The 26,701-nt window shown below is 39.7% G+C and overlaps 1 protein-coding gene across 1 annotated transcript in view; it reads right to left on the reverse strand.

The window, feature by feature from the left end:
- Nucleotides 1-26,701, reverse strand: part of LOC126100239 (protein still life, isoforms C/SIF type 2) — a 939,475-nt gene that overhangs the window by 19,181 nt on the left and 893,593 nt on the right. The window contains exons 18-19 of the mRNA XM_049910820.1: nt 16,132-16,673; nt 205-450 (exon numbers count right to left, since the gene is read on the reverse strand). Coding sequence (XP_049766777.1) covers nt 205-450; nt 16,132-16,673 — 788 coding nt within the window. The remainder of the gene's footprint in view (nt 1-204; nt 451-16,131; nt 16,674-26,701) is intronic.

Below are 26,701 nucleotides of genomic sequence, written 5' to 3' on the forward strand. Positions count from 1 at the left end.
TTCACAAAATATGCCAGTAAACTGCTAAGTATATCCACATGAAATACTTTATTGACTTAAGTAAGTGCGTCTATCTGTGGTTAATGTGCAATCACTACTGCTTCTCTTACACTCATACAGTTTTGTAATTGCCAGCAAGGTAACACTGCAGGCAAGTGGGCTGTGGTAAAGTTGTAGGTGGTCTGAGCAGTTGTGACTGCTTACCTAAATCTTTAACTGTTGGTGGCTGGTAGTTCTCAGGCTGATGGGATGATTGGATCAGTCTTGCTTGGCTTCCAGTGCTTCCTGCTGAGAGGGTTGATGTAGAACTCAGAGTAAGGTGATTTGGTGTTCTCCCTAGAGTTGACTTCCCTTTCGCTGTTGCAACTAGGCTTGAATCCTCTTCTCCCTCAGACTTTGTTCCTGGATCCAGATCATGCTGTTTGCCACTACCTTTTTCATGACTTTCATCTGCAACATAACATAATCGTAAAATGTTGTATTATATTGGATTTTTTGTCAAAGATTCATAGCCACTGTTGTACGTATTGTTTCAAGAAAGGCTTTTAATACAATATATGTGCTGTATTACTGGTACAATATATTTTGCAGATAGCCTGACTGAACCGACAATGGGAAGTTCAAGATCAGCAGAAATGGGAGAACCTGCAAGGATCATATGTTGCATGCCGACTCGAAGAGGCGACATCACAAGTGATCAAACTGGCTGCTGCTGCTGCTGATGATGATGATACTGTGCACAGTTTCACTCTCCATTGTTTCATAGAATTTCTTTTGGTGCAGTGCACTAAAAAGTACTTCTTCTGCAGAAGAGAGCAGTAGAACTCGTGTGAAAAGTCGATGACAACACACATTGCAGTGGCATTTTTAAGGGTCTTGGAATTCTTACACTCTCAATCTGATACATTTATGCCTTAATGATATTTGTGCTAATAGTAAATATCAGTTTCAGCTGATCTGTGATAATGCACTGTCATGATACAATTCACAAAAGTAATTTTCCTGTAGATGCACACACACACACACACACACACACACACACACACACACACACACACACACACACAAATCATACCTCTGTAGCCACTCTTACTATGAATTATATGACTATCTGATTCTGTTACCTACTTGGCAAGTAGTACTGTTCACAGTAAAGCTGTTTGATAATTAATAATGTATTGTAATAACTTCGTATATACAATTTTTGCCTCATGATGACTGGGTGTTATGTGATGTCCTTAGGTTAGTTAGGTTTAAGTAGTTCTAGGGGACTGATGACCATAGATGTTAAGTCCCATAGTGCTCAGAGCCATTTGAACCATTTTTGTATATACAATTTTAGATAACGATATGGTTATAATCATTTGGTAAGTCACATCATCTTTGTTTTTAGGTACAATTTTAGATAACTATTTATGAATGCATGTTTTCATGGTGATATCCATTAATATAATGTTATTAGGTTTCAAGCCACGTCAAGTGGCTAACTATTTAGTATTCGATGCGGCTTTAAACTCAAAAGTATTTTATTATTTTAATTGCAGATTTGAAAATTATTAATGTAATCAAATTATTAATCCATTAATATCTGAATAAATTTCTAGATGAAAGATAAAAATCAAAAACTGTGGTGCTTTAGAGGTACCCAAAACACTCAGGAGAATGCAGCACTTGTCGGAAGCATTGGTAGCTCCACACAGAATCAGCATCTACTGGCATTGGCACTCAAAAACAGTTAACTTTCCAGTTATTAGCACAGCGGTGGTATGATGCAAATTCATGACATTCAGCATGAAGGGGTAATGTTACCAGGTAAATATCAGGCTACCAATAGCAGCTACTGAATTTTGTCACACAGAATCTGGAATCAAGTACCAGTTATGAACTAACACTAATACTCACAAGAACCAACCCTTCACACTGAAGCCACGTTTACTGACCATGCATGAAGTACACACAGAACTTTGTTGCATGTCTCAGCAGAAGGTGCTTTTTTTTGTACTTACATAGAATGTTGTAGTAAAATGCACCAGTCCATAAATAAGTCAGTCACAGAACCTTCCAGAAATTATAAGTGTTAAATGATAAATAACTTTAGGAGACATCAATCAAACCAGTATAACCCACAAGTTGTTGGAAAGTGGCTATAACCACTGTGCCACAGTAGATGATGTACGCCACATGGCAACGGAACTGAGCAAATAGCAACTTTTTCAACATACCACCTCCTTTCTGATTTGATATGTTAAATTTGAATGCTGAAGATTAGATGGGTAGATCACATAACTAATGAGGAGGTATTGAATAGAATTGGGGAGAAGAGGAGCATGTGGCACAACTTGACTAGAAGAAGGGATCTGTTGGTAGGACACGTTCTGATACATCGAGGGATCACCAATTTAGTATTGGAGGGCAGCATGGAGGGTAAAAATCGTAGAGGGAGACCAAGAAATGAATACACTAAGCAGATTCAGAAGGATGTAGGCTGCAGTAGGTACTGGGAGATGAAGAAGCTTGCACAGGATAGAGTAGCATGGAGAGCTGCATCAAACCAGTCTCAGGACTGAAGACCACAACAACAACAACAACAACAACAACAACAACATGTTAAATTTAGCTGGTATATGCATGAATAGCGTTAAGCAGTTTGTAAGTTCCATTCTTGATGGGCTCTATGGACATGATGAATGTAAAAGGTGACATAATTATTAGAGTACCTCACTCAGTCACTGTGCCATTTAGTAGCCTGTAGATAGCCACCATATAAACAGACACACAAACAAATTAAAAAAAAAAGTGACTCATTCTGCAAAAAGTTGATACTTCGGAACTATTAACGGAGCATAAGATTAGCTAACTGAATGCATTAGTAGATTGGATTCTACAAACTATGCGGAGTGCATTGTTTGATTTGTTGTTGTGATGACTGACCGTTTAAGCCAGTAGTTATGTTAGAATTTGGATCAGAACTGTCAGATCAAAGAAAAAATTTACTGTAGATCTAAATAGGTACACACAGCTTACACTGTTCAGATTCATTACATGTGATTATTCATAGAGAAGCAGGAAAGCATTACAGTCTACAGCAGATATGAAAAATTTCAGTACAAAAGGCAGTCTCAAAATACACTCATGTTCATAAATTAAGGATAATTGCACAATGTGGTGCCACACAACATGGTACTACACAAAATGGTGCTAACAGCATAGGCACATAGGGAACATACACAACACAGATCTTGAAGTCCACAGTATCGGTGATAAGTTGAAAAAACCGTACCAAAATAAACCTGCTACAAAACACCACTGTTTCCTGCACAAGTAACCCGACATCAATATGGGATATGATTACCATGCACATGTACATAGGCTGCACAATGGGTTGGTATACTCTGGATCAGGTGTTCGAGCAGCTGCTGGGGTAAAGCCTCTCATTCTTGCACCAGTGCCTGTAGGAGCTCCTGAAGTGTTGTAGGGGTCTGAAGACGTGCAGCAATGTGTTGTCTGAGAGCATCCCAGATGTGCTTAATGGGGTTTATGTCTGGAGAACAGGCAGGCCACTCCATTTGCCTGATATCTTCTGTTTCAATGTACTCCTCCATGATGGCAGCTCGGTGGGGCAGTGCTTTATCATCCATCATGAAGAAGGTGGGACCCACTGCACCGCTGAAAGGTGGACATACTGGTGCAAAATGATGTCCCGCTATGTCTGACCTGTCACAGTTCCTCAGTCAAAGATATGCAGGGGTGTACGTGCACCAATCACAATCCCACCCCACCCCATCAACCAAGACCTCCATACAGGTCCCTTTCAAGGACATTAAGGGGTTGGTATCTGGTTCTTGGTTTACGCCAGATGAAAACCCGGTGACAATCACTGTTCAGACTACACCTGGACTCATCCGTGAACATAACCTGGGACCACTGTTCCAATGACCATGTACTGTGTTCTTGAAACCAGGCTTTATGGGCTCTCCTGTGACCAGGGGTCAGTGGAATGCACCTTGCAGGTCTCCAAGAGAATAAACCATCTCTGTTCAGTCATCTGTAGACTGTATGTCTGGAGACAACTGATCCAGTGGCTGTGGTAAGGTCCCGAGCAAGGCTATCTGCAGTACTCCATGACCGTCTGCGGGCACTGATGGTGAGATATCAGTCTTCTTGTTGTGTTGTACACTGTGAACAACCCATACTGTAGCACCTGGACATGTTCCCTGTCTGCTGGGATCGTTGCCATAATCTTGAGATCACACTTTGTGGCACACGGAGGGCCCATGCTACAACCTGCTGTGTTTGACCAGCCTCCAGTTGCCCTAGTATTCTGCCCCTCATAACGTCATCAATATGTGTTCTTTTAGCCATTTTCAACACACAGTCACCATTAGCACGTCTGGAAACATCTGCATACTTACTCACTGCACTGTACTCCGACATGCACCAACACACCTCTGCATATGTGGACTGCTGCCAGCGCCTCTATGCAACGACCGCAGATCAAATGCACCGCATGGTCATACCCCGAGGTTATTTAAACCCGAAAACTGCCCACCAGAGTGTTGTTTCACCATGTATCAGCATTATCCTTAATTTATGAGTATGAGTGTAAGATAATGAGCATTTGGGACAATATGTATCTCGTACAGCACTGGCTTGGATTTGACACTAGTGGAAGCGACCTGAAATTGTCTTCTTCTGATGTGTAGGAAGTATCAAGTGTATATCTGCATCATGAGGATGAATGACTATGCAGCACACTGTTATGTTTGTGTTCTTATGCACAGGCATGGAATGAAAGGAAGCAAGTCTGCACCTGCTGAATAGCAAATGTATTGTCCATCTAATAGAGACACTGTGAAAATCTACATCTAAATTAATGTTCATGCTCAGCAAACCACTGTGAAGTGCATGGCTGAAGGTATGTCCCATTGTACCAGTTATTATGGTTTCTTCCCATTCCATTCACATGTGGACTGGGGGTAGGTGATTGTTTGACTGCCTCTGTGCATGCTGTAATTATTCTAACCTTGTCCTCAAAATCCACGTGTGAGTGATACATAGGTGATGTAGTATATTCCTTGAGCCATCAAAGTTGTTTCTTGAAACTTTGTTAATACATTTTGTCAGGATAGTTTACGTCTATCTTTGAGAGTCTGCAAGTTCAGTTTCTTTGGTATCACTGAAACACTCTGCCACTGCCCTTCTCTGTATAGCTTCTAATATCCCCAGTTAGTCCTATTTGGTACAGATTCCACACACCTGAGCAACGTTGTAGAATGGGCCACACACTCCCTGCTTACCCAGACTGAGTCTATGTGATCATTCCATTTGATATCCCTACAAAGTATTACACTCAGGTACTTGTATGAGTTGGCCAATTCCAACCGTGATTCATTGACATTATAGTCCTAGGATACAACATTCTTTTTTTGTGAAGTGCACAGTTTTACATTTCTGAATATTTAAAGCAAGCTGCCAATCTTTGCACCACTTTGAAATCTTATCAAGATCTCACTGAATATTTATGCAGCTTCTTTCAGACAGTACTTCATTATAAATAACTGCATCATATGCAGAAAGTCTGAAGTTACTATTAATATTGTACACAACATCATTGATATACAACATGAACAGCAAGGGTACCACCACACTTCTTTGGAGCTCACCCAAAGCTAGTTCCGTATCTGACAATGGCTCTCCGTGCAAGGTAACATGCTATGTGCTCTCTAATAAAAAGTCCTCAATCAAGACACAAATTTCACTTGATACCTCATGTGATGAAACTTTTGATGCTAAGCATAGTGTGTTACTGAATCAAATGCTTTTCAGAAATCAAGAAATACTGCATCTACCTGACTTCCTTGATCCAATGCTTTCAGTATGTCATGTGAGAGAAAGTATGAGCTGGGTTTCACATGATCAATGTTTGTGGAATCTGTTTCTGACTGGCATGAAGAATGTTATTCTGTTCAAAATGACTGATTATGTTTGAGCTCAGAATATGTTCTAAGATTCTACAACAAATCAATGTCACAGATATTGGACTGCACACTCTGCTGCAGAGTGAAAATCTCATTCTGGAAACAACCCCCAGGCTGTAGCTAAGCCATGTCTCCACAATATCCTCTCTTTCAGGAGTGATAATTGTGCAAGGTTCGCAGGAGAGCTTCTGTAAAGTTTGGAAGATAGGAGACGAGGTACTGGCAGAAGTAAAGCTGTGAGGACGGGGCATGAGTCATACTTGGGTATCTCAGTTGGTAGAGCACTTGCCCGCGAAAGGCAAAGGTCCCAAGTTTGAGTCTCGGTCCGGCACAGTTTTAATCTGCCATGAAGTTTCATATCAGTGCACACACTGCTGCAGAGTGAAAATCTCATTCTGGAAACAACCCCCAAGCTGTGGCTAAGCCATGTCTCCGCAATATCCTTTCTTTCAGGAGTGCTAGTTCTGCAAGGTTCACAGGAGAGCTTCTGTAAAGTTTGGAAGGTATGAGATGAGGTACTGGCAGAAGTAAGGCTGTGAGGATGGGGCGTGAGTCATGCTTGGGTAGCTCAGTTGGTAGAGCACTTGCCCATGAAAGGCAAAGGTTCTGAGTTCGAGTCTCGGTCCGGCACACAGTTTTAATCTGCCAGGAAGTTTCATATCAGTGTACACTTTGCTGCAAAGTAAAAATCTCATTCTGCATATTGGACTGCAGTTTTGTGGATCACTTCTATTACCCTTCTTGTAGATGAGAGTTATCTGTGCTATTTTGTAACTACTGGGTACAGGTTTTTCAAAAAATTGTTCAAATGTGTGTGAAATCTTATGGGACTTAACTGCAAAGGTCATCAGTCCCTAAGCTTACACACTACTTAACCTAAATTATCCTAAGGACACACACACACATCCATGCCCGAGGGAGGACTCAAACCTCTGCCACACAGTCCATGACTGCAGCGCCTTAGACCGCTCGGCTAATCACACGTGGCAGTATGGGTTTTTGTTTGAGGGATCTATGACAGATTATAATTAGAATTGAGGGCTAACTCAGTCAAAAATTCAATATAGAATCTGTCTGGAATTCCAGTGGGCCTTGGCACTTTATTTATTTCTAACAATTTCAGCTGTTTCTCAATACTACTAACACTAATACCAATTTCACTCATCTTTCAGGTTGTATGAGGACTAAATTGATGCAATTTTCCTGGGTTTTCCTTCATAAAGGAACATTAGAAAACAGAATTAAGCATTTTAGTTTTTGTTTTGCTACCCTCAATTTCAGTTCCTGCCTCATTCACTATGCACTGGATACTAACTTTGCTGCCATTAACAGCCTTTACTTGTGGCCACAAATGTTTGGGAATTGTGAAGGCTGTTCGACAGTCTTCTGCTATGGTAGTCACTGAAGCTTTCATGATTTGGCTTCTTGACAGCCAAACATGTTTCATTTAGGATCTCTTTATCTATAGTCCTCTGCTTTGTTCTACATCTATTATGCAGTAGTCACTGTATGTTTAGAAGTTTCTTTACAGTGACTGTATACCAAGGAGGGTCTCTCCCATTATGAACTGTTCTACTGGATAAATATCTATCCAGAGTGTGGTCAACTATTCTTTTAAACTTGCACCACAGTTCATCTACATGCTTTGGCTCTGTGCTGAAATTTTCAAGTTTCTCATTGAAATATGACACTCCCAATTTTTTCCTATTTTATTGAACACACTTATCTTCATGCCTGTTTTAGTTGCCCTTTGTGTTTTTGTATTCATTGTTGTTATAACTGCCTCATTGTCACTACCAATTTCGATATGGACATCCTCAAAGAGGTCAGGTCTGTTTGTTGCCATTAGATCCAATATATTTCTACCATGACTGGGGTTCTGAACTATCTGTCCTAGGCAGGTTTCAGAGAAGGTATTTAGTAATGTATCACAGAATGTCTTATAATGCCCACCACTAACAAAACTGTAATTTCCCCAATTGGTTAATGGATGATTAAAGTCTCCACCAATGATTACAGTATGATTGGGAAACTTACACACAAGCAAACTGAGATTTTCTCAAAAGTTTTCAGTTACCTCAAGATATGGGTCTAATGGTTGGTGACAGAAGGATCCAATTACCATTTTATGCCATCACTGATAGTGAGTCTTGCCCAAGCAATCCCACATGCAGCTTCAGTTTCTGTCTTGGTAGATTTGAGTTTCTTGTCTACTGAGACAAATACACCACTTTCATTTCCCATTAGCCTTTCTTTCAATATAATATTAAATTTTCCCCAAAAATTTCAATGGTATCAATTTTAGTTTTCAACCAGCATTCTGTTCCTAGTATTATATGAGCTTCACTGCTTTTTAGGAACACTTCAAACTGTCACTTTGTTGAGAATATTTTGGCACGTAACTATTAGGATTTTAATACTCTCACCTGTGGGAGGCATTTCTTTCAATCTTACACTGGTACTTGTGGGTTTCCTACAGCTATCATTACATGGATTTTATGGAGAGTCACCTAATTTTTTTTTTTTTAGACAAAACAAAAAAAGCCCTGTGTGCACCCCACACACAGATGGCTACCTGGGTAGCAGCCTCTGATGTGTAGTGCACATCTGACCCATTTAGGGGCAACCTACAGTTCTCAACCCTATGGCACAACTCCAGGAAGTTGTAGCCTACTTGTCACAGAACTTTCAACAACTCTGGTTCAGTCCTTCCAATCAACTCAGAACCAAAGGCCATAATCAGTTCTCGAGACAATGATTTAAATTGTGAGCTCTTTTGAAACTCGATGGGCAAGGCTAGTCTTCTCAACCTTCTCTGTCAGATGCTGGAATGATTCAAATATGACCTCGAAGTCCAGACGACAAGCATAATTTTTTCCAATGTGTGTCACAATCTGCAGTTGCTTGCACTCTATTCCGTCAATGGCTCCTAGAATAGCCTCTTCAACACGTTAATGAGGCCCCCAGGTATACACACTGAGTGTGCTTGGTATCCTATTCTGTCTCTTACTGCCATTTTCCTATGCAGCACCATCATTTGCTGTATGCTTGAACTGCCAATGATGTTTGGGATGTGGCTCAACATTCTTCTCCCATAAGGATTGGAACACTCTATCTTCAGGTCAAGGACTGTAAAAGTAGGATGTTAGTGATGGAGGAGAAATTAACAACACTAAAAAAGATGGAATACATCAATATTAGCCACATACTACCATCTACATTTGCTCAGAGCCACATTGAATTTAATAGCATTTGCTGCACCTTAACACTAGTTTAAGCAATCTCTCTTCAGATAATGAAATTATCTGATCATCTGTGTGGTCCATGACAACATTTGGAGCCATAATAAACCCTCTAGTTGATCATTTGAGACTGGTTAAAAATGTACATTGGCCCGAAACTCAAAATCAGATGTCTGCATATCACAGGAAGTGGTTTTGTCATTGAGTATGCACTTCACAAATTAACTCAACACTTCAGATTGCCTCCAGTTCCTCTCTGTATCTTCCTAAGTCCACAGAAAAGAAGATTAAATTTTAAAGACCCATCAATGATGAGGAATTGGAGTCACAGCACAAGCACAGACAGAGGAAGGATGGGAAAGAAAATTAGTAATGTCCCTTTCAGAGAAACATTCACAAGACTTTCCTTCATGACATAGGGAAACTATGGAAAACTTAAATCTAGATGGCTGGACAGGGATTTGGACCAGTGTCTTCTTGAATGTACATCCTGTGTCTTGCTACTGTGCTACCTTACTCAATCCAAATTTAAAGAAGCTTTCTTATCACATTGTGAAGCTACAAATCTTTAAGGAATGAGCATCCTGGAGAGTTTAATTTCACCACAACCTCAAAGTTTTAAAAGAGAGTGAAAAATTTTCACTCTTGGTGGACTATATGCTTTGATTATCACATGTAATGAGGATCCAGTGGCAAGTTGAAGTTTAGACTCTTATCACTGAGGTACAATTGTGTGGCTAAACTGGAACAGAAGACAGGTGTTATGGTTTGAGTCTGGCAAATAGTTTTAATTTGTCACATATGATAAAAAATGTGCATGCTTCTGCAAGATTAAAACAGTTTCATCATCCTGCTTGAGTGTTTACCAGACAAAATGGTCATACAATTTTCGAATCAGGAAGCATTGATTCAGTTTTATAAATTAGTCCACACACTTTTCAAGGTCACCTGTGATGACTGAATGTTGCAAATATCTGTTCACCAACTCTTATGCACAAAGACCAGTATGAACACTGCCTTTTATACCCCTTTACAATGAGTAAAAAACAGAGATCTACAGCAAATTCCACAAAAGTTGATATTTTCGACTGCAAAAAAGTTCATCACATCTCACTTTTTACAGTGAGAGGGGCTTTCATCTGTCTTTACTTGCTGTGAAGAGATATTCATAGTGTACACTACACTAGACAAGTCTCTTTCTGATTACACAGAACAAGTAACTAGCTCCCATGAAACAGATGCGCAGGATCTTTCCATGGTCAAAAATGACCAACAAAACAATGGGAAACAGAAAAAGAAATATGGCACAGAAATCAGCTGTTTTAACTCATTCTTGTAAATTTTATACATTTACTTTTGGCATTAACTATTTTAAATATGTTATTACAATGAACCTGTTCTGATTGTAAGTATAAGTACTATGAAAATGGCTTTTAAAACAAAACAAAAAATCTACAACTGGTCATTGCTAAAATTGCTCTTTGTTTACTAAAATCCTGCTATAGTGAGAAAACAGAAAAGAATGCACATCATGCCTACTCACAATTTCACCTTAAATACAGGGTCACATTTTGAGTTATTCTAAAGCTCATCTATGCCTACTTTCATTCTCACCTTAAATATGGAGTCACACTTTGGGGCAACTCCAAAGCAAACTGCAAAATAGGGCCATTAGAATCATATTATGAAGCAAACCTAGAGACTCGTGTAAACCACTATTTAAGGTATCTGACATTCCTCCTTTATCATGTATGTACATTATGGGAACCCTTATATTCTTTATGATCAATGTAATGAGTATGGACAGTAGATCACAAAGAAAACTGTTGTAGTTATGTTAACTTTGACAGACAAAACAAAAACTTATATATGACCTAAATCAACAAAGTGGTACTTTTCACATGGGAGTTAAACTTCATAACAAAATTCCTGAACATATAAATAAAATCATTTACTGAGGACAAAACCTTTGGTAAATAGTTTATAGCATCACTGCTTTTACTCTACTGAAATACTTAATGTATGAAGTGTACTATTCATAATTTTAAGCAAATTTGCACAGGAACCACTTTCACCTGTATATTTATAAACTGACTTGGCCAATGGATTATGCATAAACTGTTTTTGTAGGCAACAGGACCAATAAAATAGAGTATAACGCTCTTTTCAAGCAGTTGAACAGCGAAACTATGCCCTGCTCTTAGATACATATACAATCTATATTTAACTGTTACTTAAATTTAGAGTGTTCACTATCAATTACAACACCAGTTAAATTGTTAATTCTCATTAGTCTTCTCATTCCCCAGCATTATTCTAGTTACACCTAAATACATTTCAGTAAGTAAGGATGTTAGGGTAACACTTTGATATGTAACAGAAAATCTGTTTGGTGCGTGTTAGTAGGATGTCTTTCACATTACAAGTACCTGTGAGAGCAATCTTTCTGGAGTCCAGACCAAATAAGGTGGCCAGAGATCTAGAAGGAAAAACCTGAAAGTTTTGAGAAAATAGACAAAATAATATACAGAGAAGATAAAAACTAAAATTACTTTCTTTTTATGTATGTGTTTGTAATAACATTTATTTGCAGTGTGGAACTACTATAAATTTTATTCTGCGGGCTCTTACATATTTTGCTTTTCTTTTTCCTTTCTCCACTGTCAGAACAACAAAAAATTTTAAAAATGTTTAATGTATTTTTGTAAATAATTAACATTATACCTATGCATACTCTCATTTCTTATAATATGAATTCTTCATTGTCATCTATGATATAGTATCGTATGTATATAGTATCATCACTGGGGAATGATCCAATACCAAGTAAATAACTATAAAATTAATAGATATTATTGCATTCTATGCAGGTCCTAACATGTCTGTTTGTTGACACATATGTCAAATTTAAAAAGCAGTCAATGCACAAATGTTCTTCACCCACATGAATATGCAATTAAGTATTTTCATTGACGATGCCTGAAATTTACTTTGTGCACCAATACATTTATAGGGCTTTGAGGTTACAATCTACATATGTATAACTTAGCTGCATTATATCATATTTTATGTATCATTTGACAATGGCTCAGAAGACAAAACATGGCTGTAATAAATTTGTACTTTTTACTGCCAGCAGAATCAGGTATCTAACTTCAACACATTCCAAGTGGCTGCGAAAACCATTGTAAAGAAACTGTTGAATTTACATCATTCTCCAAGAACTATGTAAAATGTAAATAGACCTGTATTACTGTTCAAGAAGATCTAGTCATCTATCCATACACATATATGTACAGGAAAGATATATACCACAATACTGAATGATTGCAGAACACAAAAATCTACAGTATATATTGTGAAAACTGATGAGCCGCAGGGCACATTTGCTTTACATTTATGGAGGCAGGGACCTGTACAATAACAGTCAACACTAGTACTGATTTTTCTTCTCCTTCTCTCCAAATATGGGCATCTTGATCTGTGGCACTGGATAAGGTTCATACTAATCTTTGAATAGTTTAGTTCTCCCCTTCTCTTTTTGTGAGAAGAAGAATCCCCTCATTCATTTCAGTCTTGTTTTTGTGCCTGTCAAGCACTCAGTGCCTCAACTGTAAAATGGGTGTTTACCTTTATTATTTGCATTATTTGTAATCCACCCATGACTTTCCTATGTCATATTAACTTTTTCGTACAGCAAAATGTTCGAAATCCTCAGGAAAATAGATGTAAGCTACGGGGGAAGGCAGGTAATCTGAAATATACGAGAATTAGGAGGGAAAAATATGAATGGAAGACCAAGAATGAAGTGACTGGATTAGAAAGAGTGTAAGACAGTGAAGTAGTCTTTTGCACCTACTGCGTAGGAAATATAAGAAAGATTTGGGAGTGGAATTAGAATTCAGGGTGAAAGGATATCAATGATAAGAATGAAGTGTGACATTGCTGTTCTCACTGAAAGCAAGGAAGAACTGCAGCACCTGCTGAATAGTATGAACAATCTAACAACTACACACTATCGGTAGAGAGTAAATAAAAGAAAAACAAAAATAATGAGGTGCACCAGAAATGAGATTAATAATAAACTTAACATCAAAACTGAGGAGCATGAAGTAAATGAAGTGAAGAAATTCCAGTACCAGGGAAGCAAAATGACATATGTGGATGAAGCTCAGGAAAAAGAATGCTTTCCTGGCCAAAAAAGTCTGCTAATATCAAATATTAGCCTTAATTTTACAAACAAATTTCTGAGAATGTACATTTGGAGTTCAAAATTATTTGTAAGTGAATCATAAATAAATGAATCATAAACTATGGGAAAACTGGAGAAGAAGAGAATAGAAGTAACTGAGATATGGTACTAAAGGAGGAATGTTGAAAATTAGAGACCGATAAGATAAGAAAAGAGGTGGTTTTCTGCAGAATTAGCAAGCAGAGAAACATACGGAAGCTTTCACAAGACATGGGAACAGGAAAATAAGGCTCGTTAAGACATCAAGGAATATGTGTTTATGTATTAATACATTAAATTTATCCTTTAGACTAGTTTGAACATAGCAATCTTTTTTTCAAGAACTATTATATTCCTGTTGCTATTGTAGCTACACTACAGAAATAGTAAGATGAAATATTTGATTTAAAGATGGATTTCATATTTTTCTATTTGTTCTCCCATCTTTATCCAGCATTCATGGATTTTTGTGTGTATTTTTGGTTTAATGGTAACTAGGGTATCTGTCACCATCTTCATTTTACAATTTATACCCTTTTCAGAGTCTAACCAGATTACAGTATCATCAGTAATTCTAATGTACTTCTTTACTATAAATTGCTAGCTTACTTGTGCTAATTTCCACTGGGTCAGTTGCATTTTTCAGAGACCACTTAAAAAAAAAAAGACTCCTACCATTAAAGACAGAAACACTCTGTGGTGTATCAATCATCAACATGTATAGCATGCTGCACAAATATTTCAGGGTAATTACCCACACCTTCATATGATCTACTTGTGCAATGACTCCAACACAAAATACATGTAAAATAGTTATCACCCTCAAAGGACGACTGGCATATTAGCTGAAAATGAATTTTTAGTGACATGTTTCCTGAATGCAGGGCACATCACTATATTATTGCAATGGGGACTTTTCTACTGTCATCAATTACTTTCCAGTTCTGGAAAAAAATGCTCATTGACTAAAAATGGAGTATGGTTTACAGAGTTCAACTTACAAAACCCATGTACAACCCTTGATACTTACTCATGCCTGCCACCCATGTATATACAGTATTTGTAATAATCCAGGATGGAACGTAACAATATTATGAAAAGGAAAACTGCTACTTATCATATAGTGGAGGTACTGAGTTGCAGATAGGTCCAAAAAAGGACTATCACAAATAAAGCTTTTGACCTTACAGGCCTTTGTCAACTCACCCAGACATGTTTGTCTGTCATCTATTTTTGATGAGGGCCTTACTGGCTGAAAGCTTTATTTGTGACAGTCTTTTTGTTGTCCCAATTTGTGACTCAGCACCTCCACTATATGGTGAGTAGCAACTTTCCTTTTCATAATATTGTTACAGTATTTTTAATAATTAGAAGTAATTATTTTTAATTGATGCAAAAATACCATCTAAATTACCAAGAGAGAGAGAGAGAGAGAGAGAGAGAGAGAGAGAGAGAGAGAGAGAATGACTGGTTAGTACTTAGATTCTGGAGATGAAATTTCCACTGTTACTGAAAGGAGCACTTAGAGTAGAAAACACTAACCCAAGATTTTGGAAGTTATGTTTCTTGTTTCACTAATCCATCCACCCAGTATTATTTTCATTGAACCAAGGACTTGGGAACATGCTCTGCAACATACCCTCACACCCAGGCACCATCTTAGTTATGACTTCTAATAACAATCTTACTTTGTTTCTCAATGGCAAAATGTCATTTTTATTCAATTAATTTTTTGTATTTATTTTAATTTTCCGTTATCTCTCTTTTAACTGTTTTCTCCCTCTCTTTTACCCCTTTCCTCCCATTTTTAATTGTATAATTCATTCAACTTTTAAACAAAAAGCACTATATTGCTTATGTTCTAGAGAGTTAATAATAATGAATTTTTGAAAAAATAATGTAATTAGATAGATTAAAAATGTATTCACACAAGTGGCAGAAGGAAAACACACATACAAAAGGTATTATGTATGTTAATTAACAATTATATTGCTTTTCATTTACTATAATTTTGTTCTACCTTGAACCAATGGAAGAATCTGGAAGAATCAGATAACATTAAACTTTTCATTTCAGTTTCCCTTTAATTCACATTTATTTGTCACTATGCCCCTCTGGACTGAAATTACAAAATTTGATCTACTAAACTCTCTGATATCTTATTTCTCATCTTTGACTCACATTATCCATGGCTCGTGGCAAAAGGTGAGTCCTTTTAAACATAAGGTTTGAGTGGAATGTCCCCCCTTCCATTCATCCCATTCAAACCCTCTTCCCTCCTGGAAGAAGGAACATAAAAGTTCTGAAAGTCAGGCTTAGTATTGTCTACTGTTGTGTTTCTATGAATTTCACACCTGGAGGTAAATAATTGCCAGTCATTTTGTCTTCTTTCTGAATTTCGACTTGGTAATGCCACTTTTCAAGACTCATAATAATGGAGACTCAGAAAAATGTATTACTTAATTTCAAAGAAACTGAATTTTTAATGACCTTATTGCTAAGAAAATTGACTATTTGTGCTTCTGCTGATATTCTAGGTGTTCATATTCACTTCCTGATACTTCAACAATTAAACACGCAGTAAAATCTTCTTTCTATAACTACACATAATCAGTTCAAAATTCCCATTACTACTGGAATTATAATTTAATTTAGTAGATTAAAGTTTAATACAACTCACCAGCACCATCACTAACAGTCTTGCTACGTGCTCGGAAACTGCTAGGAGTTTCTTGGGAACCACTTTCACCAGTTCGATCAAGATTGTCATAGTCAATGTTGCCAGCCGAGTGTCGCTGAAGGCCCTTTGGTGGTTTCTTTGGCTTTCCCAAAGTGTGTGATCCCTGCAGAATTACTACACCCTTGCTAGATGTTGCCTGTTGCTGTTGCTGCTGTTGCTGTTGTTGTTGTTGCTGCTGCTGCTGTTGTTGTTGTTGCTGCTGCTGTTGATGATGTTGCTGTTGCTGCTGATGTTGCTGCTGTTGATGACTGTCTCCACCAGAAGGCCCACTGCCTCCAGTTCCACTCATACTGCTAGAGGCAGCACTACCTGCCGGAACCTTAGTGGCTGTGCCACTGCTGGGTGTTGCTGATGTTGATGCAGATGACACTAGAGCCCCAGATCCTGATCCTGGCTTCGTTGCAGGGATGCTCATATTACGAACACTCTCACGAATTATTTGGCGAATAGTTTTCAGGAACGCATTTCTGAAGTCTGCCGTGCTATAAAAGTAAGAGAAATGTAGAGAAATTAAATTTGGTTACTCAGTATACAAGGTGTCCACATGAAACTACAGACTTTTACACTCTGACAAGTTATTCAAGAAGTAAAAAAGAGTTTCCTTGTAAAACCTTTGTAACCCAAGTAAAGAAAACTCCTATAATTAAGGGAGATATAACAGGAAAACAGGACAGGAGTGAAATCAATAACACAGTAACTCATATAAAAATGACAGATGACATGTAATAGCTGAGGATGAACTGGATGAACAGAAAAGATTATTATGCTTAGAAATGCAAACTTCAAAAGGAACTAGTAGAGAGGTGGGTACTTTAAAGTTTAGACATTTCAGATGATGCCAAAGGCATGGGGGATAAGATACAAGACAACTGCTTGCATAGCAACAAGAAGAAAACTATGACAGAAAGTTGCAATAATCAACAAAGAAGGAGAAAGAAATTAAGAAACACCAGTAAAGTAATATTTTTTAAAAAAAGTTCAATCTTGTGTAATTTTGTGTAGGAAGGGCATTGCTATTAGGGAAAGAAGATCAATGGAGCACAAATAGCTTTCGCAAATAAATGATTGTTATGATGGCATTTCTCTTATAACTGGGACTTTCAGCAACAGTCCTTTGAGGATGAATAGAATAGAATAGAATAGAATATTTTTATTAGCCTTTCAGTATTTTTCATACAATTGGCTTCGTCAAAGTTTACAGAGGGTTTTAGTTTTAGTACAATATTCAAATAGTTACAGAAAGGGGAGAAAAGGAACTAAAGACCTTTTCTTCAGCATTATGTAAAACAATGTTTTATACAGTAATTAAATACACACAAAAGAAAAGAATCACAGTAAATAACTAGCTTATATAATATCAAAACATTTTCTTCATAACTTAGGTAAAACATATATTTTGATGATTAGTTTCTAAGAATTCTTCAGTTGTATAGAATTCATTGTTTTTCAGCCAGGTTTGCAATGTATTCTTATATTTATTTAGTGGTACTGTACGAGCTGAGCATGGTAACTTATTGAAAAAATTTATGCTTAAATACTTATAGTTATTATGGACTACAGCAAGTCTTGTGGAAGGCAAGTCCAGCAGGTGACTGTTTCTTGTACTGTGTGCATGCACATCACATCTCATGTTCAATTTTTTTCAGATTTTCTCTGGCATATATTAGACAGTTATATATGTACATGCTTGGCACTGTCATTACGCCAAGAGATTTAAAATAATTTCTGCAGGACTCTCTGGGTGGCACTGTCATTACGCCAAGAGATTTAAAATAATTTCTGCAGGACTCTCTGGGTGCTAACCCTCCATGCACCTGATTGCTTTCTTCTGCCATCTGAAAATACATTCAGCCCCTGGGGAGTTACCCCAAAGCAATATTCCATATTGCAGTTGGGAATGAAAAAAAGCATAGTATGAGTGGAGTAGCAATTGCTTGCTCACATTGTTTCTTAATTTATATAATAAGAAAAGTACTCGTGCTAGTTTACTACATAGATAATTGGTGTGTCCTTCCCATGAGAGCTTTTGGCCTATGATTAGCCCAAGTAGTTTCACTGTTTTGTTTTCATTTTTAGTTACTTTGAGATTAAATATTATTTCTTCTGTTTTTGTTTGATTTATGCACAGCTGGTTAGCCTGACACCAGTAATTAGCCATTTGCATCATTTCTCTATTTTTGTCCAGTACACTCTGTAAGTTCTCTCCTGTACTTATTAATGTCATATCGTCAGCATATAGTATGTTCTTACACGGTATGTAATTCGAGAAGTCATTAACATAGACAATGAACAGAAAAGGTCCAAGAACAGAGCCTTGGGGTATTCCTCTTTGTATAGGGAGTATTTCTGACCTCTGCTTATTTGCATATACAAGTTGTAACCTATTGCTTAGATAAGATCTGAATAGTTGGAGTGTGTCATCTTCAATGCCATAGTATTTTAACTTTTTGATGAGTATGTCATGTGACACCGACTCAAAAGCTTTACTTAGGTCAATAAGTGTTCCAGACATTGATACCCTGTTTTCATACCCTTCATAAACATTGCTTACCAAAGCTTCTACTGCTTTTACAGTTGATAGGTGTGACCTGAAGCCAAACTGTTGTTCATTTAAAATTTCGTTGGTTTCAAAATACCTGCATATCTGCTTATGCACACAATTTTCTACTAACTTGGATATGATTGGTACTATTGAAATAGGTCTGTAGTTATTTGGGAGGTTTCTTTCACCTTTTTTATACACAGGCAATGTAACTGTGAGCTTAAGACAGTCGGGGAATATTCCTTCATCAAGTACTCTGTTTGATAGTGAGAGAAGTGGCATTTCAATTTCTTTTGCTATACATTTAATGATGAGATTACTGAGTCCATAATAATCTTCTGTTTTGGAATTACTTAATTTGTTTATTGACTTATGAATATCATTTAATGTGATTTGTGTCCAAGTGAACTACTCACTTCTTGTCTGTTTTGCACAAGTGAGCAATGCTTCTGCATCGGAGGCAGAATTGATGGGTGGGGTGATGACGCTATTTACAAAATATTCATTGAGAATATTGCAGTCAATAGAGATACTCCTTTCTTTATTGGTATTATTTATTTCCCTTTTAATTACAGTCCAGGCAGCTTTACATTTATTTTTAGAATTTAAAATATATTCATCATTTGCACCGCACTTAGCATTTTTTATTTCTAATCTGTAAAGGTTTCTCATTTTAGTGTAATTTTCCTTGTCCCTATCACTGTTATGAGATTTGTCTTTCATAATCATCAGTAGTATTCTGAGTTTGTTAAGCTGTGGGGTGTTCCACTTGTTAGTATTTTGTTGCTTATGAGTAATATTACTCTGGTACCTTTTGGTTACCAAGGGGCATGTCATTTCTACTATATGCTTGATCTCTGTCAGGAAAAAGGAAAAACATTTATTAATCATTTTCTTGTTATCCATTACATGAGTCCAATCCATTTCTTTTAACTGGTTTATCATTTTGTTTACATCGGATTCACCTAGAATTCTATATGTCACTTCTCTCTCTGTATAACTGAAGGCTGACTTTTCTATTTGAAGCCATAGCCCTGCGTGATCTGATATTCCTAATTCTATTACATCATATTGTATGGAGTCTCTTTGCACATTGCTAATTATGTTATCAAGGCATGTGTTCAATCTGGTGGGTTTTTCATTGAGACAGTAATAGTTTAATGACTTCAGAGTGTTAATCATATGAATTACATTTTTTCTCTTTGCCCTTATATCTATGATGTCAAAGGACACACAGGTTGAGAGGAAAAAGAAATGAGACTGATGTTTAAAGAGTACAAAGATAAGCAAATGAATGGAATTCATCATAGGAAGGAGAGGAGAGCCTTAAGGCACAAGGCAGACATCAGTGGGCCCAAATAATAATAATAATAATAATAATAATAATAGAACAGTTGAGCTGATAAATTACACTCCTGGAAATGGAAAAAAGAACACATTGACACCGGTGTGTCAGACCCACCATACTTGCTCCGGACACTGCGAGAGGGCTGTACAAGCAATGATCACACGCATGGCACAGCGGACACACCAGGAACCGCGGTGTTGGCCGTCGAATGGCGCTAGTTGCGCAGCATTTGTGCACCGCCACCGTCAGTGTCAGCCAGTTTGCCGTGGCATACGGAGCTCCATCGCAGTCTTTAACACTGGTAGCATGCCGCGACAGCGTGGACGTGAACCGTATGTGCAGTTGACGGACTTTGAGCGAGGGCGTATAGTGGGCATGCGGGAGGCCGGGTGGACGTACCGTCGAATTGCCCAACACGTGGGGCGTGAGGTCTCCACAGTACATCGATGTTGTCGCCAGTGGTCGGCGGAAGGTGCACGTGCCCGTCGACCTGGGACCGGACCGCAGCGACGCACGGATGCACGCCAAGACCGTAGGATCCTACGCAGTGCTGTAGGGGACCGCACCGCCACTTCCCAGCAAATTAGGGACACTGTTGCTCCTGGGGCATCGGCGAGGACCATTCGCAACCGTCTCCATGAAGCTGGGCTACGGTCCCGCACACCGTTAGGCTGTCTTCCGCTCACGCCCCAACATCGTGCAGCCCGCCTCCAGTGGTGTCGCGACAGGCGTGAATGGAGGGACGAATGGAGACGTGTCGTCTTCAGCGATGAGAGTCGCTTCTGCCTTGGTGCCAATGATGGTCGTATGCGTGTTTGGCGCCATGCAGGTGAGCGCCACAATCAGGACTGCATACGACCGAGGCACACAGGGCCAACACCCGGCATCATGGTGTGGGGAGCGATCTCCTACACTGGCCGTACACCACTGGTGATCGTCGAGGGGACACTGGATAGTGCACGGTACATCCAAACCGTCATCGAACCCATCGTTCTACCATTCCTAGACCGGCAAGGGAACTTGCTGTTCCAACAGGACAATGCACGTCCGCATGTATCCTGTGCCACCCAACATGCTCTAGAAGGTGTAAGTCAACTACCCTGGCCAGCAAGATCTCCGGATCTGTCCCCCATTGAGCATGTTTGGGACTGGATGAAGCGTCGTCTCACGCGGTCTGCACGTCCAACACGAACGCTGGTCCAACTGAGGCGCCAGGTGGAAATGGCATGGCAAGCTGTTCCACAGGACTACATCCAGCATCTCTACGATCGTCTCCATGGGAGAATAGCAGCCTGCATTGCTGCGAAAGGTGGATATACACTGTACTAGTGCCGACATTGTGCATGCTCTGTTGCCTGTGTCTATGTGCCTGTGGTTCTGTCAGTGTGATCATGTGATGTATCTGACCCCAGGAATGTGTCAATAAAGTTTCCCCTTCCTGGGACAATGAATTCACGGTGTTCTTATTTCGATTTTTCCAGGAGTGTATTTATGGAATTATCTACATTGATATTCTGTGAACCACTGTGAAATGTATGACAGAAGGTATTTCCCATTGTACCAAATATATGGTTTCTCCTCAATCAAATTACATGTGGGGTGTGGGAAGAAACATTACTCACATACTTCTATCCACTCTGTAATTACATCAAATGAATTACCAATTGCAAATAAGGACTACCATCAGCTATAAAATGAAATGACAACATTGAAAATTTGTGCTGGACTGGGACTCTAACCTGTATTTCCCACTTATCGCCAGCAGTCCCCTAACCATTTGGCTATCCATGCATGACCCACGGCCAGATCCAAACTTCCACATGCTGTCAACCATGCATCTACAACCTGTACTCATACATCCCTTATGTATCTTCCCATACAGGTCAGATGTTGTACTTGAAAGTCGCTTGTCTGCTATCGGCAAATAAATATGATATTGCAGTGCTTGTGTTATTCTGATTATGATGCCTGCATGTACAAAGGAACAGGCACTGACCACAGCCATTACAAAATGCATCAAATGAATTCACATTTGCGAATGAGGGCTGCCATTAGCTGTAGAATGGAATGGCGACAACGAAAGTTTGTGCCGGACTGGGACTTGAACCCATAAAAGCTGTGGTCACCACAGTGCTTGTTTCTTTTGACATGACTGCATGGAACTTTGCATCATAATCAGAATAACACAGGCACTGCAATTTCGTATTTATCTGCTGATATCAGGAAAGCGACTTTCAAGTATAATGTCTGACCTGTACGGGAATATACATAATGGATGTACAAGTATAGGTCTTAGACACATGGTTGATGACATATGGAAGTTTGGGTCTGGCCATAGGTCATGCATGGATAGCCAAAGGGTAAGGCGACTGCATGTGATAAGTGGGAAATCCGGGTTCAAGTCCCAGTCCGGCACAAATTTTCATTGCTGTCATACCATCCTACAGGTGATGGTAGTCCTTATTTGCAATTGCAAATTCATTTGATGTGGTTCATAATGGCTGCAGTCGCCACATTGCCTGGAATGTCCAAAGGAACTTTGCATCATAATCAGAATAACAGAGGGACTGCAATATCATGTTCTGTAATTAGTTAAATCTTGACTTCTTGGTCTCTATGGGAGCAACACATGGGGGACTGTAGTATTATCTTATGTTTATGACTTAATACTGGATATTGTAACTTTATAACTAGGCTTTCATGGGATAGCCGGCATCTCTCTTCAAGTTTCTACCAGTCCAAATATGACAGTATTTCTGTGACACTCTCCCATGAGTCAAACAAACTGTGAGCACTTGTGCTGCCCTTCTTTGTATACATTCAATACATATGTTGGTACTATTTACTATGGGTCCCACACATTTGAGCAAGTATTGAGGATGGGTCACAATCTCCTTTGTAGGCTGATTGTTTCACTTGCAAAATACTGGGAAAATGCAAAGTGTGTCAACTGCTTTGCCTGCAATTATGACTATGCAATCATTCCATTTCCTGTCCTCACAAACTGTTACGTCTAAGTATTTACTGAGATGAATAACTGCAAGCATGATTGGCTGATAGTGTAGTCATTGCATTTTATGAACTGGACAATTTTATGTAATTGAGGAGTCTTTTTGGATAGTACTTCTTTATAGATAATTGCACCACTACAAAAAAAGTCTGAAGTTATTAATAATACTGTTCGCCATCAAATTCAATGGTTGCTTCCCCACAGTGGCAGTAAACACCTTACCAAGTAATACAGATGCATTAAATCTGCTTGTGCAGAAACTGCATGCACTGCCAACAGACATTATTTTTAAAAATGCAGGCTCTAGAACAATTACAGAATTCATCAGATTGCTAAAAAGTTGTAAGTCTGTCTCCCAGGGTGATCTTTCGAGCAGAATATTGAGCCTGCCACATCAAGAAATGTGTGAACCACAGTTACAGCCAGCATTAGGTAGTGGAGCCCGGCATCAACTGATTTTCCTTTAGGCAAAATTTTGGCAATAGTGCAATGCACACAGGTGTGCATGAGACAAAGCAGAGAACAGTGTCAGCTGAGCAATGGACCAGTATACGCATGTCTCCAGGTGCATGATCCTGCTTGTCGCAGGCCACAAGGTTTGAGCTCACCACAATGCATACGTGATTACATAGATAGCACTCTCTATTCATCCTTCTCGTTACATCATGACTGCCACAAAGTACATGGCAACATGCATTTATTCTGCGTTCATTCTGTGTATAGTTATTTCTGAGTAAATTATTATGTTGGAGATGAGCCTCTGTAATGAGGAAAAGCTCAAAATAATATTTGAGCTTTTCCTCATTACAGAGGAATATTATGAAATATTTATATATTTTCTTCCAGAATAGAAAACAAACAAACACACACACACACATATATATATATATATATATATATATGGGAAACAGTCCACGTGGGGAAAAAAATATATCTAAAAACAAAGATGATGTGACTTACCAAACGAAAGTGCTGGCACGTCGATAGACACGCAAACAAACACAAACATACACACAAAATTCTAGCTTTCGCAACCAACGGTTGCCTCGTCAGGAAGGAGGGAAGGAGAGGGAAAGACGAAAGGATTTGCGTTTTAAGGGAGAGGGTAAGGAGTCATTCCAATCCCGGGAGCGGAAAGACTTACCTTAGGGGGAAAAAAGGACGGGTATACACTCGCACACACACACATATCCATCCACACATATACAGACACAAGCAGACATATACAGAGGCAAAGAGTTTGGGCAGAGATGTCAGTCGAGGCGGAAGTGCAGAGGCAAAGATGTTGCTGAATGACAGGTGAGGTATGAGTGGCGGCAACTTGAAATTAGCGGAGATTGAGACCTGGTGGATAACGGGAAGAGAGGATATATTGAAGAGCAAGTTCCCATCTCCTGAGTTCGGATAGGTTGGTGTTAGTGGGAAGTATCCAGATAACCCGGACGGTGTAACACAGTGCCAAGATGTGCTGGCTGTGCACCAAGGCACGTTTAGCCCCAGGGTGATCCTCATTACCAACAAACACTCTCTGCCTGTGTCAGTTCATGCGAATGGACAGTTTGTTGCTGGTCATTCCCACATAGAATGCATCACAGTGTAGGCAGGTCAGTTGGTAGATCACGTGGGTGCTTTCACACGTGGCTCTGCCTTTGATCGTGTACACCTTCCGGGTTACAGGATTGGAGTAGGTGGTGGTGGGAGGGTGCATGGGACAGGTTTTACACTGGGGGCAGTTACAAGGGTAGGAGCCAGAGGGTAGGGAAGGTGGTTTGGGGATTTCATAAGGATGAACTAAGAGGTTACGAAAGCTAGGTGGACGGCGGAAAGACACTCTTGGTGGAGTGGGGAGGATTTCATGAAGGATGGATCTCATTTCAGGGCAGGATTTGAGGAAGTTGTATCCCTGCTGGAGAGCCACATTCAGAGTCTGATCCAGTCCCGGAAAGTATCCTGTCACAAGTGGGGCACTTTTGTGGTTCTTCTGTGGGAGGTTCTGGGTTTGAGAGGATGAGGAAGTGGCTCTGGTTATTTGCTTCTGTACCAGGTCAGGAGGGTAGTTGCGGGGTGCGTAAGCTGTTGTCAGGTTGTTGGTGTAATGGTTCAGGGATTCTGGACTGGAGCAGATTTGTTTGCCACGAAGACCTAGGCTGTAGGGAAGGGACCGTTTGATGTGGAATGGGTGGCAGCTGTCATAATAGAGGTACTGTTGCTTGTGGGTGGGTTTGATATGGACGGACGTGTGAAGCTGGCCATTGGACAGGTGGAGGTCAACATAAAGGAAAGTGGCATGGGATTTGGAGTAGGACCAGGTGAATCTGATGGAACCAAAGGAGTTGAGGTTGGAGGGGAAATTCTGGAGTTCTTCTTCACTTTGAGTCCAGATCATGAAGATGTCATCAATAAATCTGTACCAAACTTTGGGTTGGCAGGCCTGGGTAACCAAGAAGGCTTCCTCTAAGCGACCCATGAATAGGTTGGCAAATGAAGGGGCCATCCTGGTACCCATGGCTGTTCCCTTTAATTGTTGGTATGTCTGGTCTTCAAAAGTGATGAAGTTGAGGGTCACGATGAAGCTGGCTAAGGTAATGAGGAAAGAGGTTTTAGGTAGGGTGGCAGGTGATCGGCGTGAAAGGAAGTGCTCCATCGCAGCGAGGCCCTGGACGTGCGGGATATTTGTGTATAAGGAAGTGGCATCAATGGTTACAAGGATGGTTTCCGGGGGTAACGGATTGGGTAAGGATTCCAGGCGTTTGAGAAAGTGGTTGATGTCTTTGATGAAGGATGGGAGACTGCATGTAAGGGGTTGAAGGTGTTGATCTACGTAGGCAGAGATATATTCTGTGGGGGCTTGGTAACCAGCTACAATGGGGCGGCCGGGATGATTGGGTTTGTGAATTTTAAGAAGAAGGTAGAAGGTAGGGGTGCAGTGTGTCGGTGGGGTCAGGAGGTTGATGGAGTCAGGTGAAAGGTTTTGTAGGGGGCCTAAGGTTCTGAGGATTCCTTGAAGCTCCAATTGGACATCAGGAATGGGATTACCTTGGCAAACTTTGTATGTGGTGTTGTCTGGATTCCTTGAAGCTCCGCCTGGACATCAGGAATGGGATTACTGTGGCAAACTTTGTATGTGGTGTTGTCTGAAAGCTGACGCAGTCCCTCAGCCACATACTCCTGACGATCAAGTACCACGGTCGTGGAACCCTTGTCCGCCGGAAGAATGACGATGGACCGGTCAGCCTTCAGATCACGGATAGCCTGGGCTTCAGCAGTGGTGATGTTGGGAGTAGGATTAAGGATTTTTAAGAAGGACTGAGAGGCAAGGCTGGAAGTCAGAAATTCCTGGAAGGTTTGGAGAGGGTGATTTTGAGGAAGCGGAGGTGGGTCCCGCTGTGACGGAGGACGGAACTGTTCCAGGCAGGGTTAAATTTGGATAGTGTCTTGGGGAGTTGGATCATTAGGGGTAGGGTTAGGATCATTTTTCTTCGTGGCAAAGTGATACTTCCAGCAGAGAGTACGAGTGTAGGACAGTAAATCTTTGACGAGGGCTGTTTGGTTGAATCTGGGAGTGGGGCTGAAGGTGAGGCCTTTGGATAGGACAGAGGTTTCGGATTGG

This window comes from Schistocerca cancellata, chromosome 9, assembly GCF_023864275.1.
Source record: "Schistocerca cancellata isolate TAMUIC-IGC-003103 chromosome 9, iqSchCanc2.1, whole genome shotgun sequence".
Lineage (NCBI taxonomy): Eukaryota > Metazoa > Arthropoda > Insecta > Orthoptera > Acrididae > Schistocerca > Schistocerca cancellata.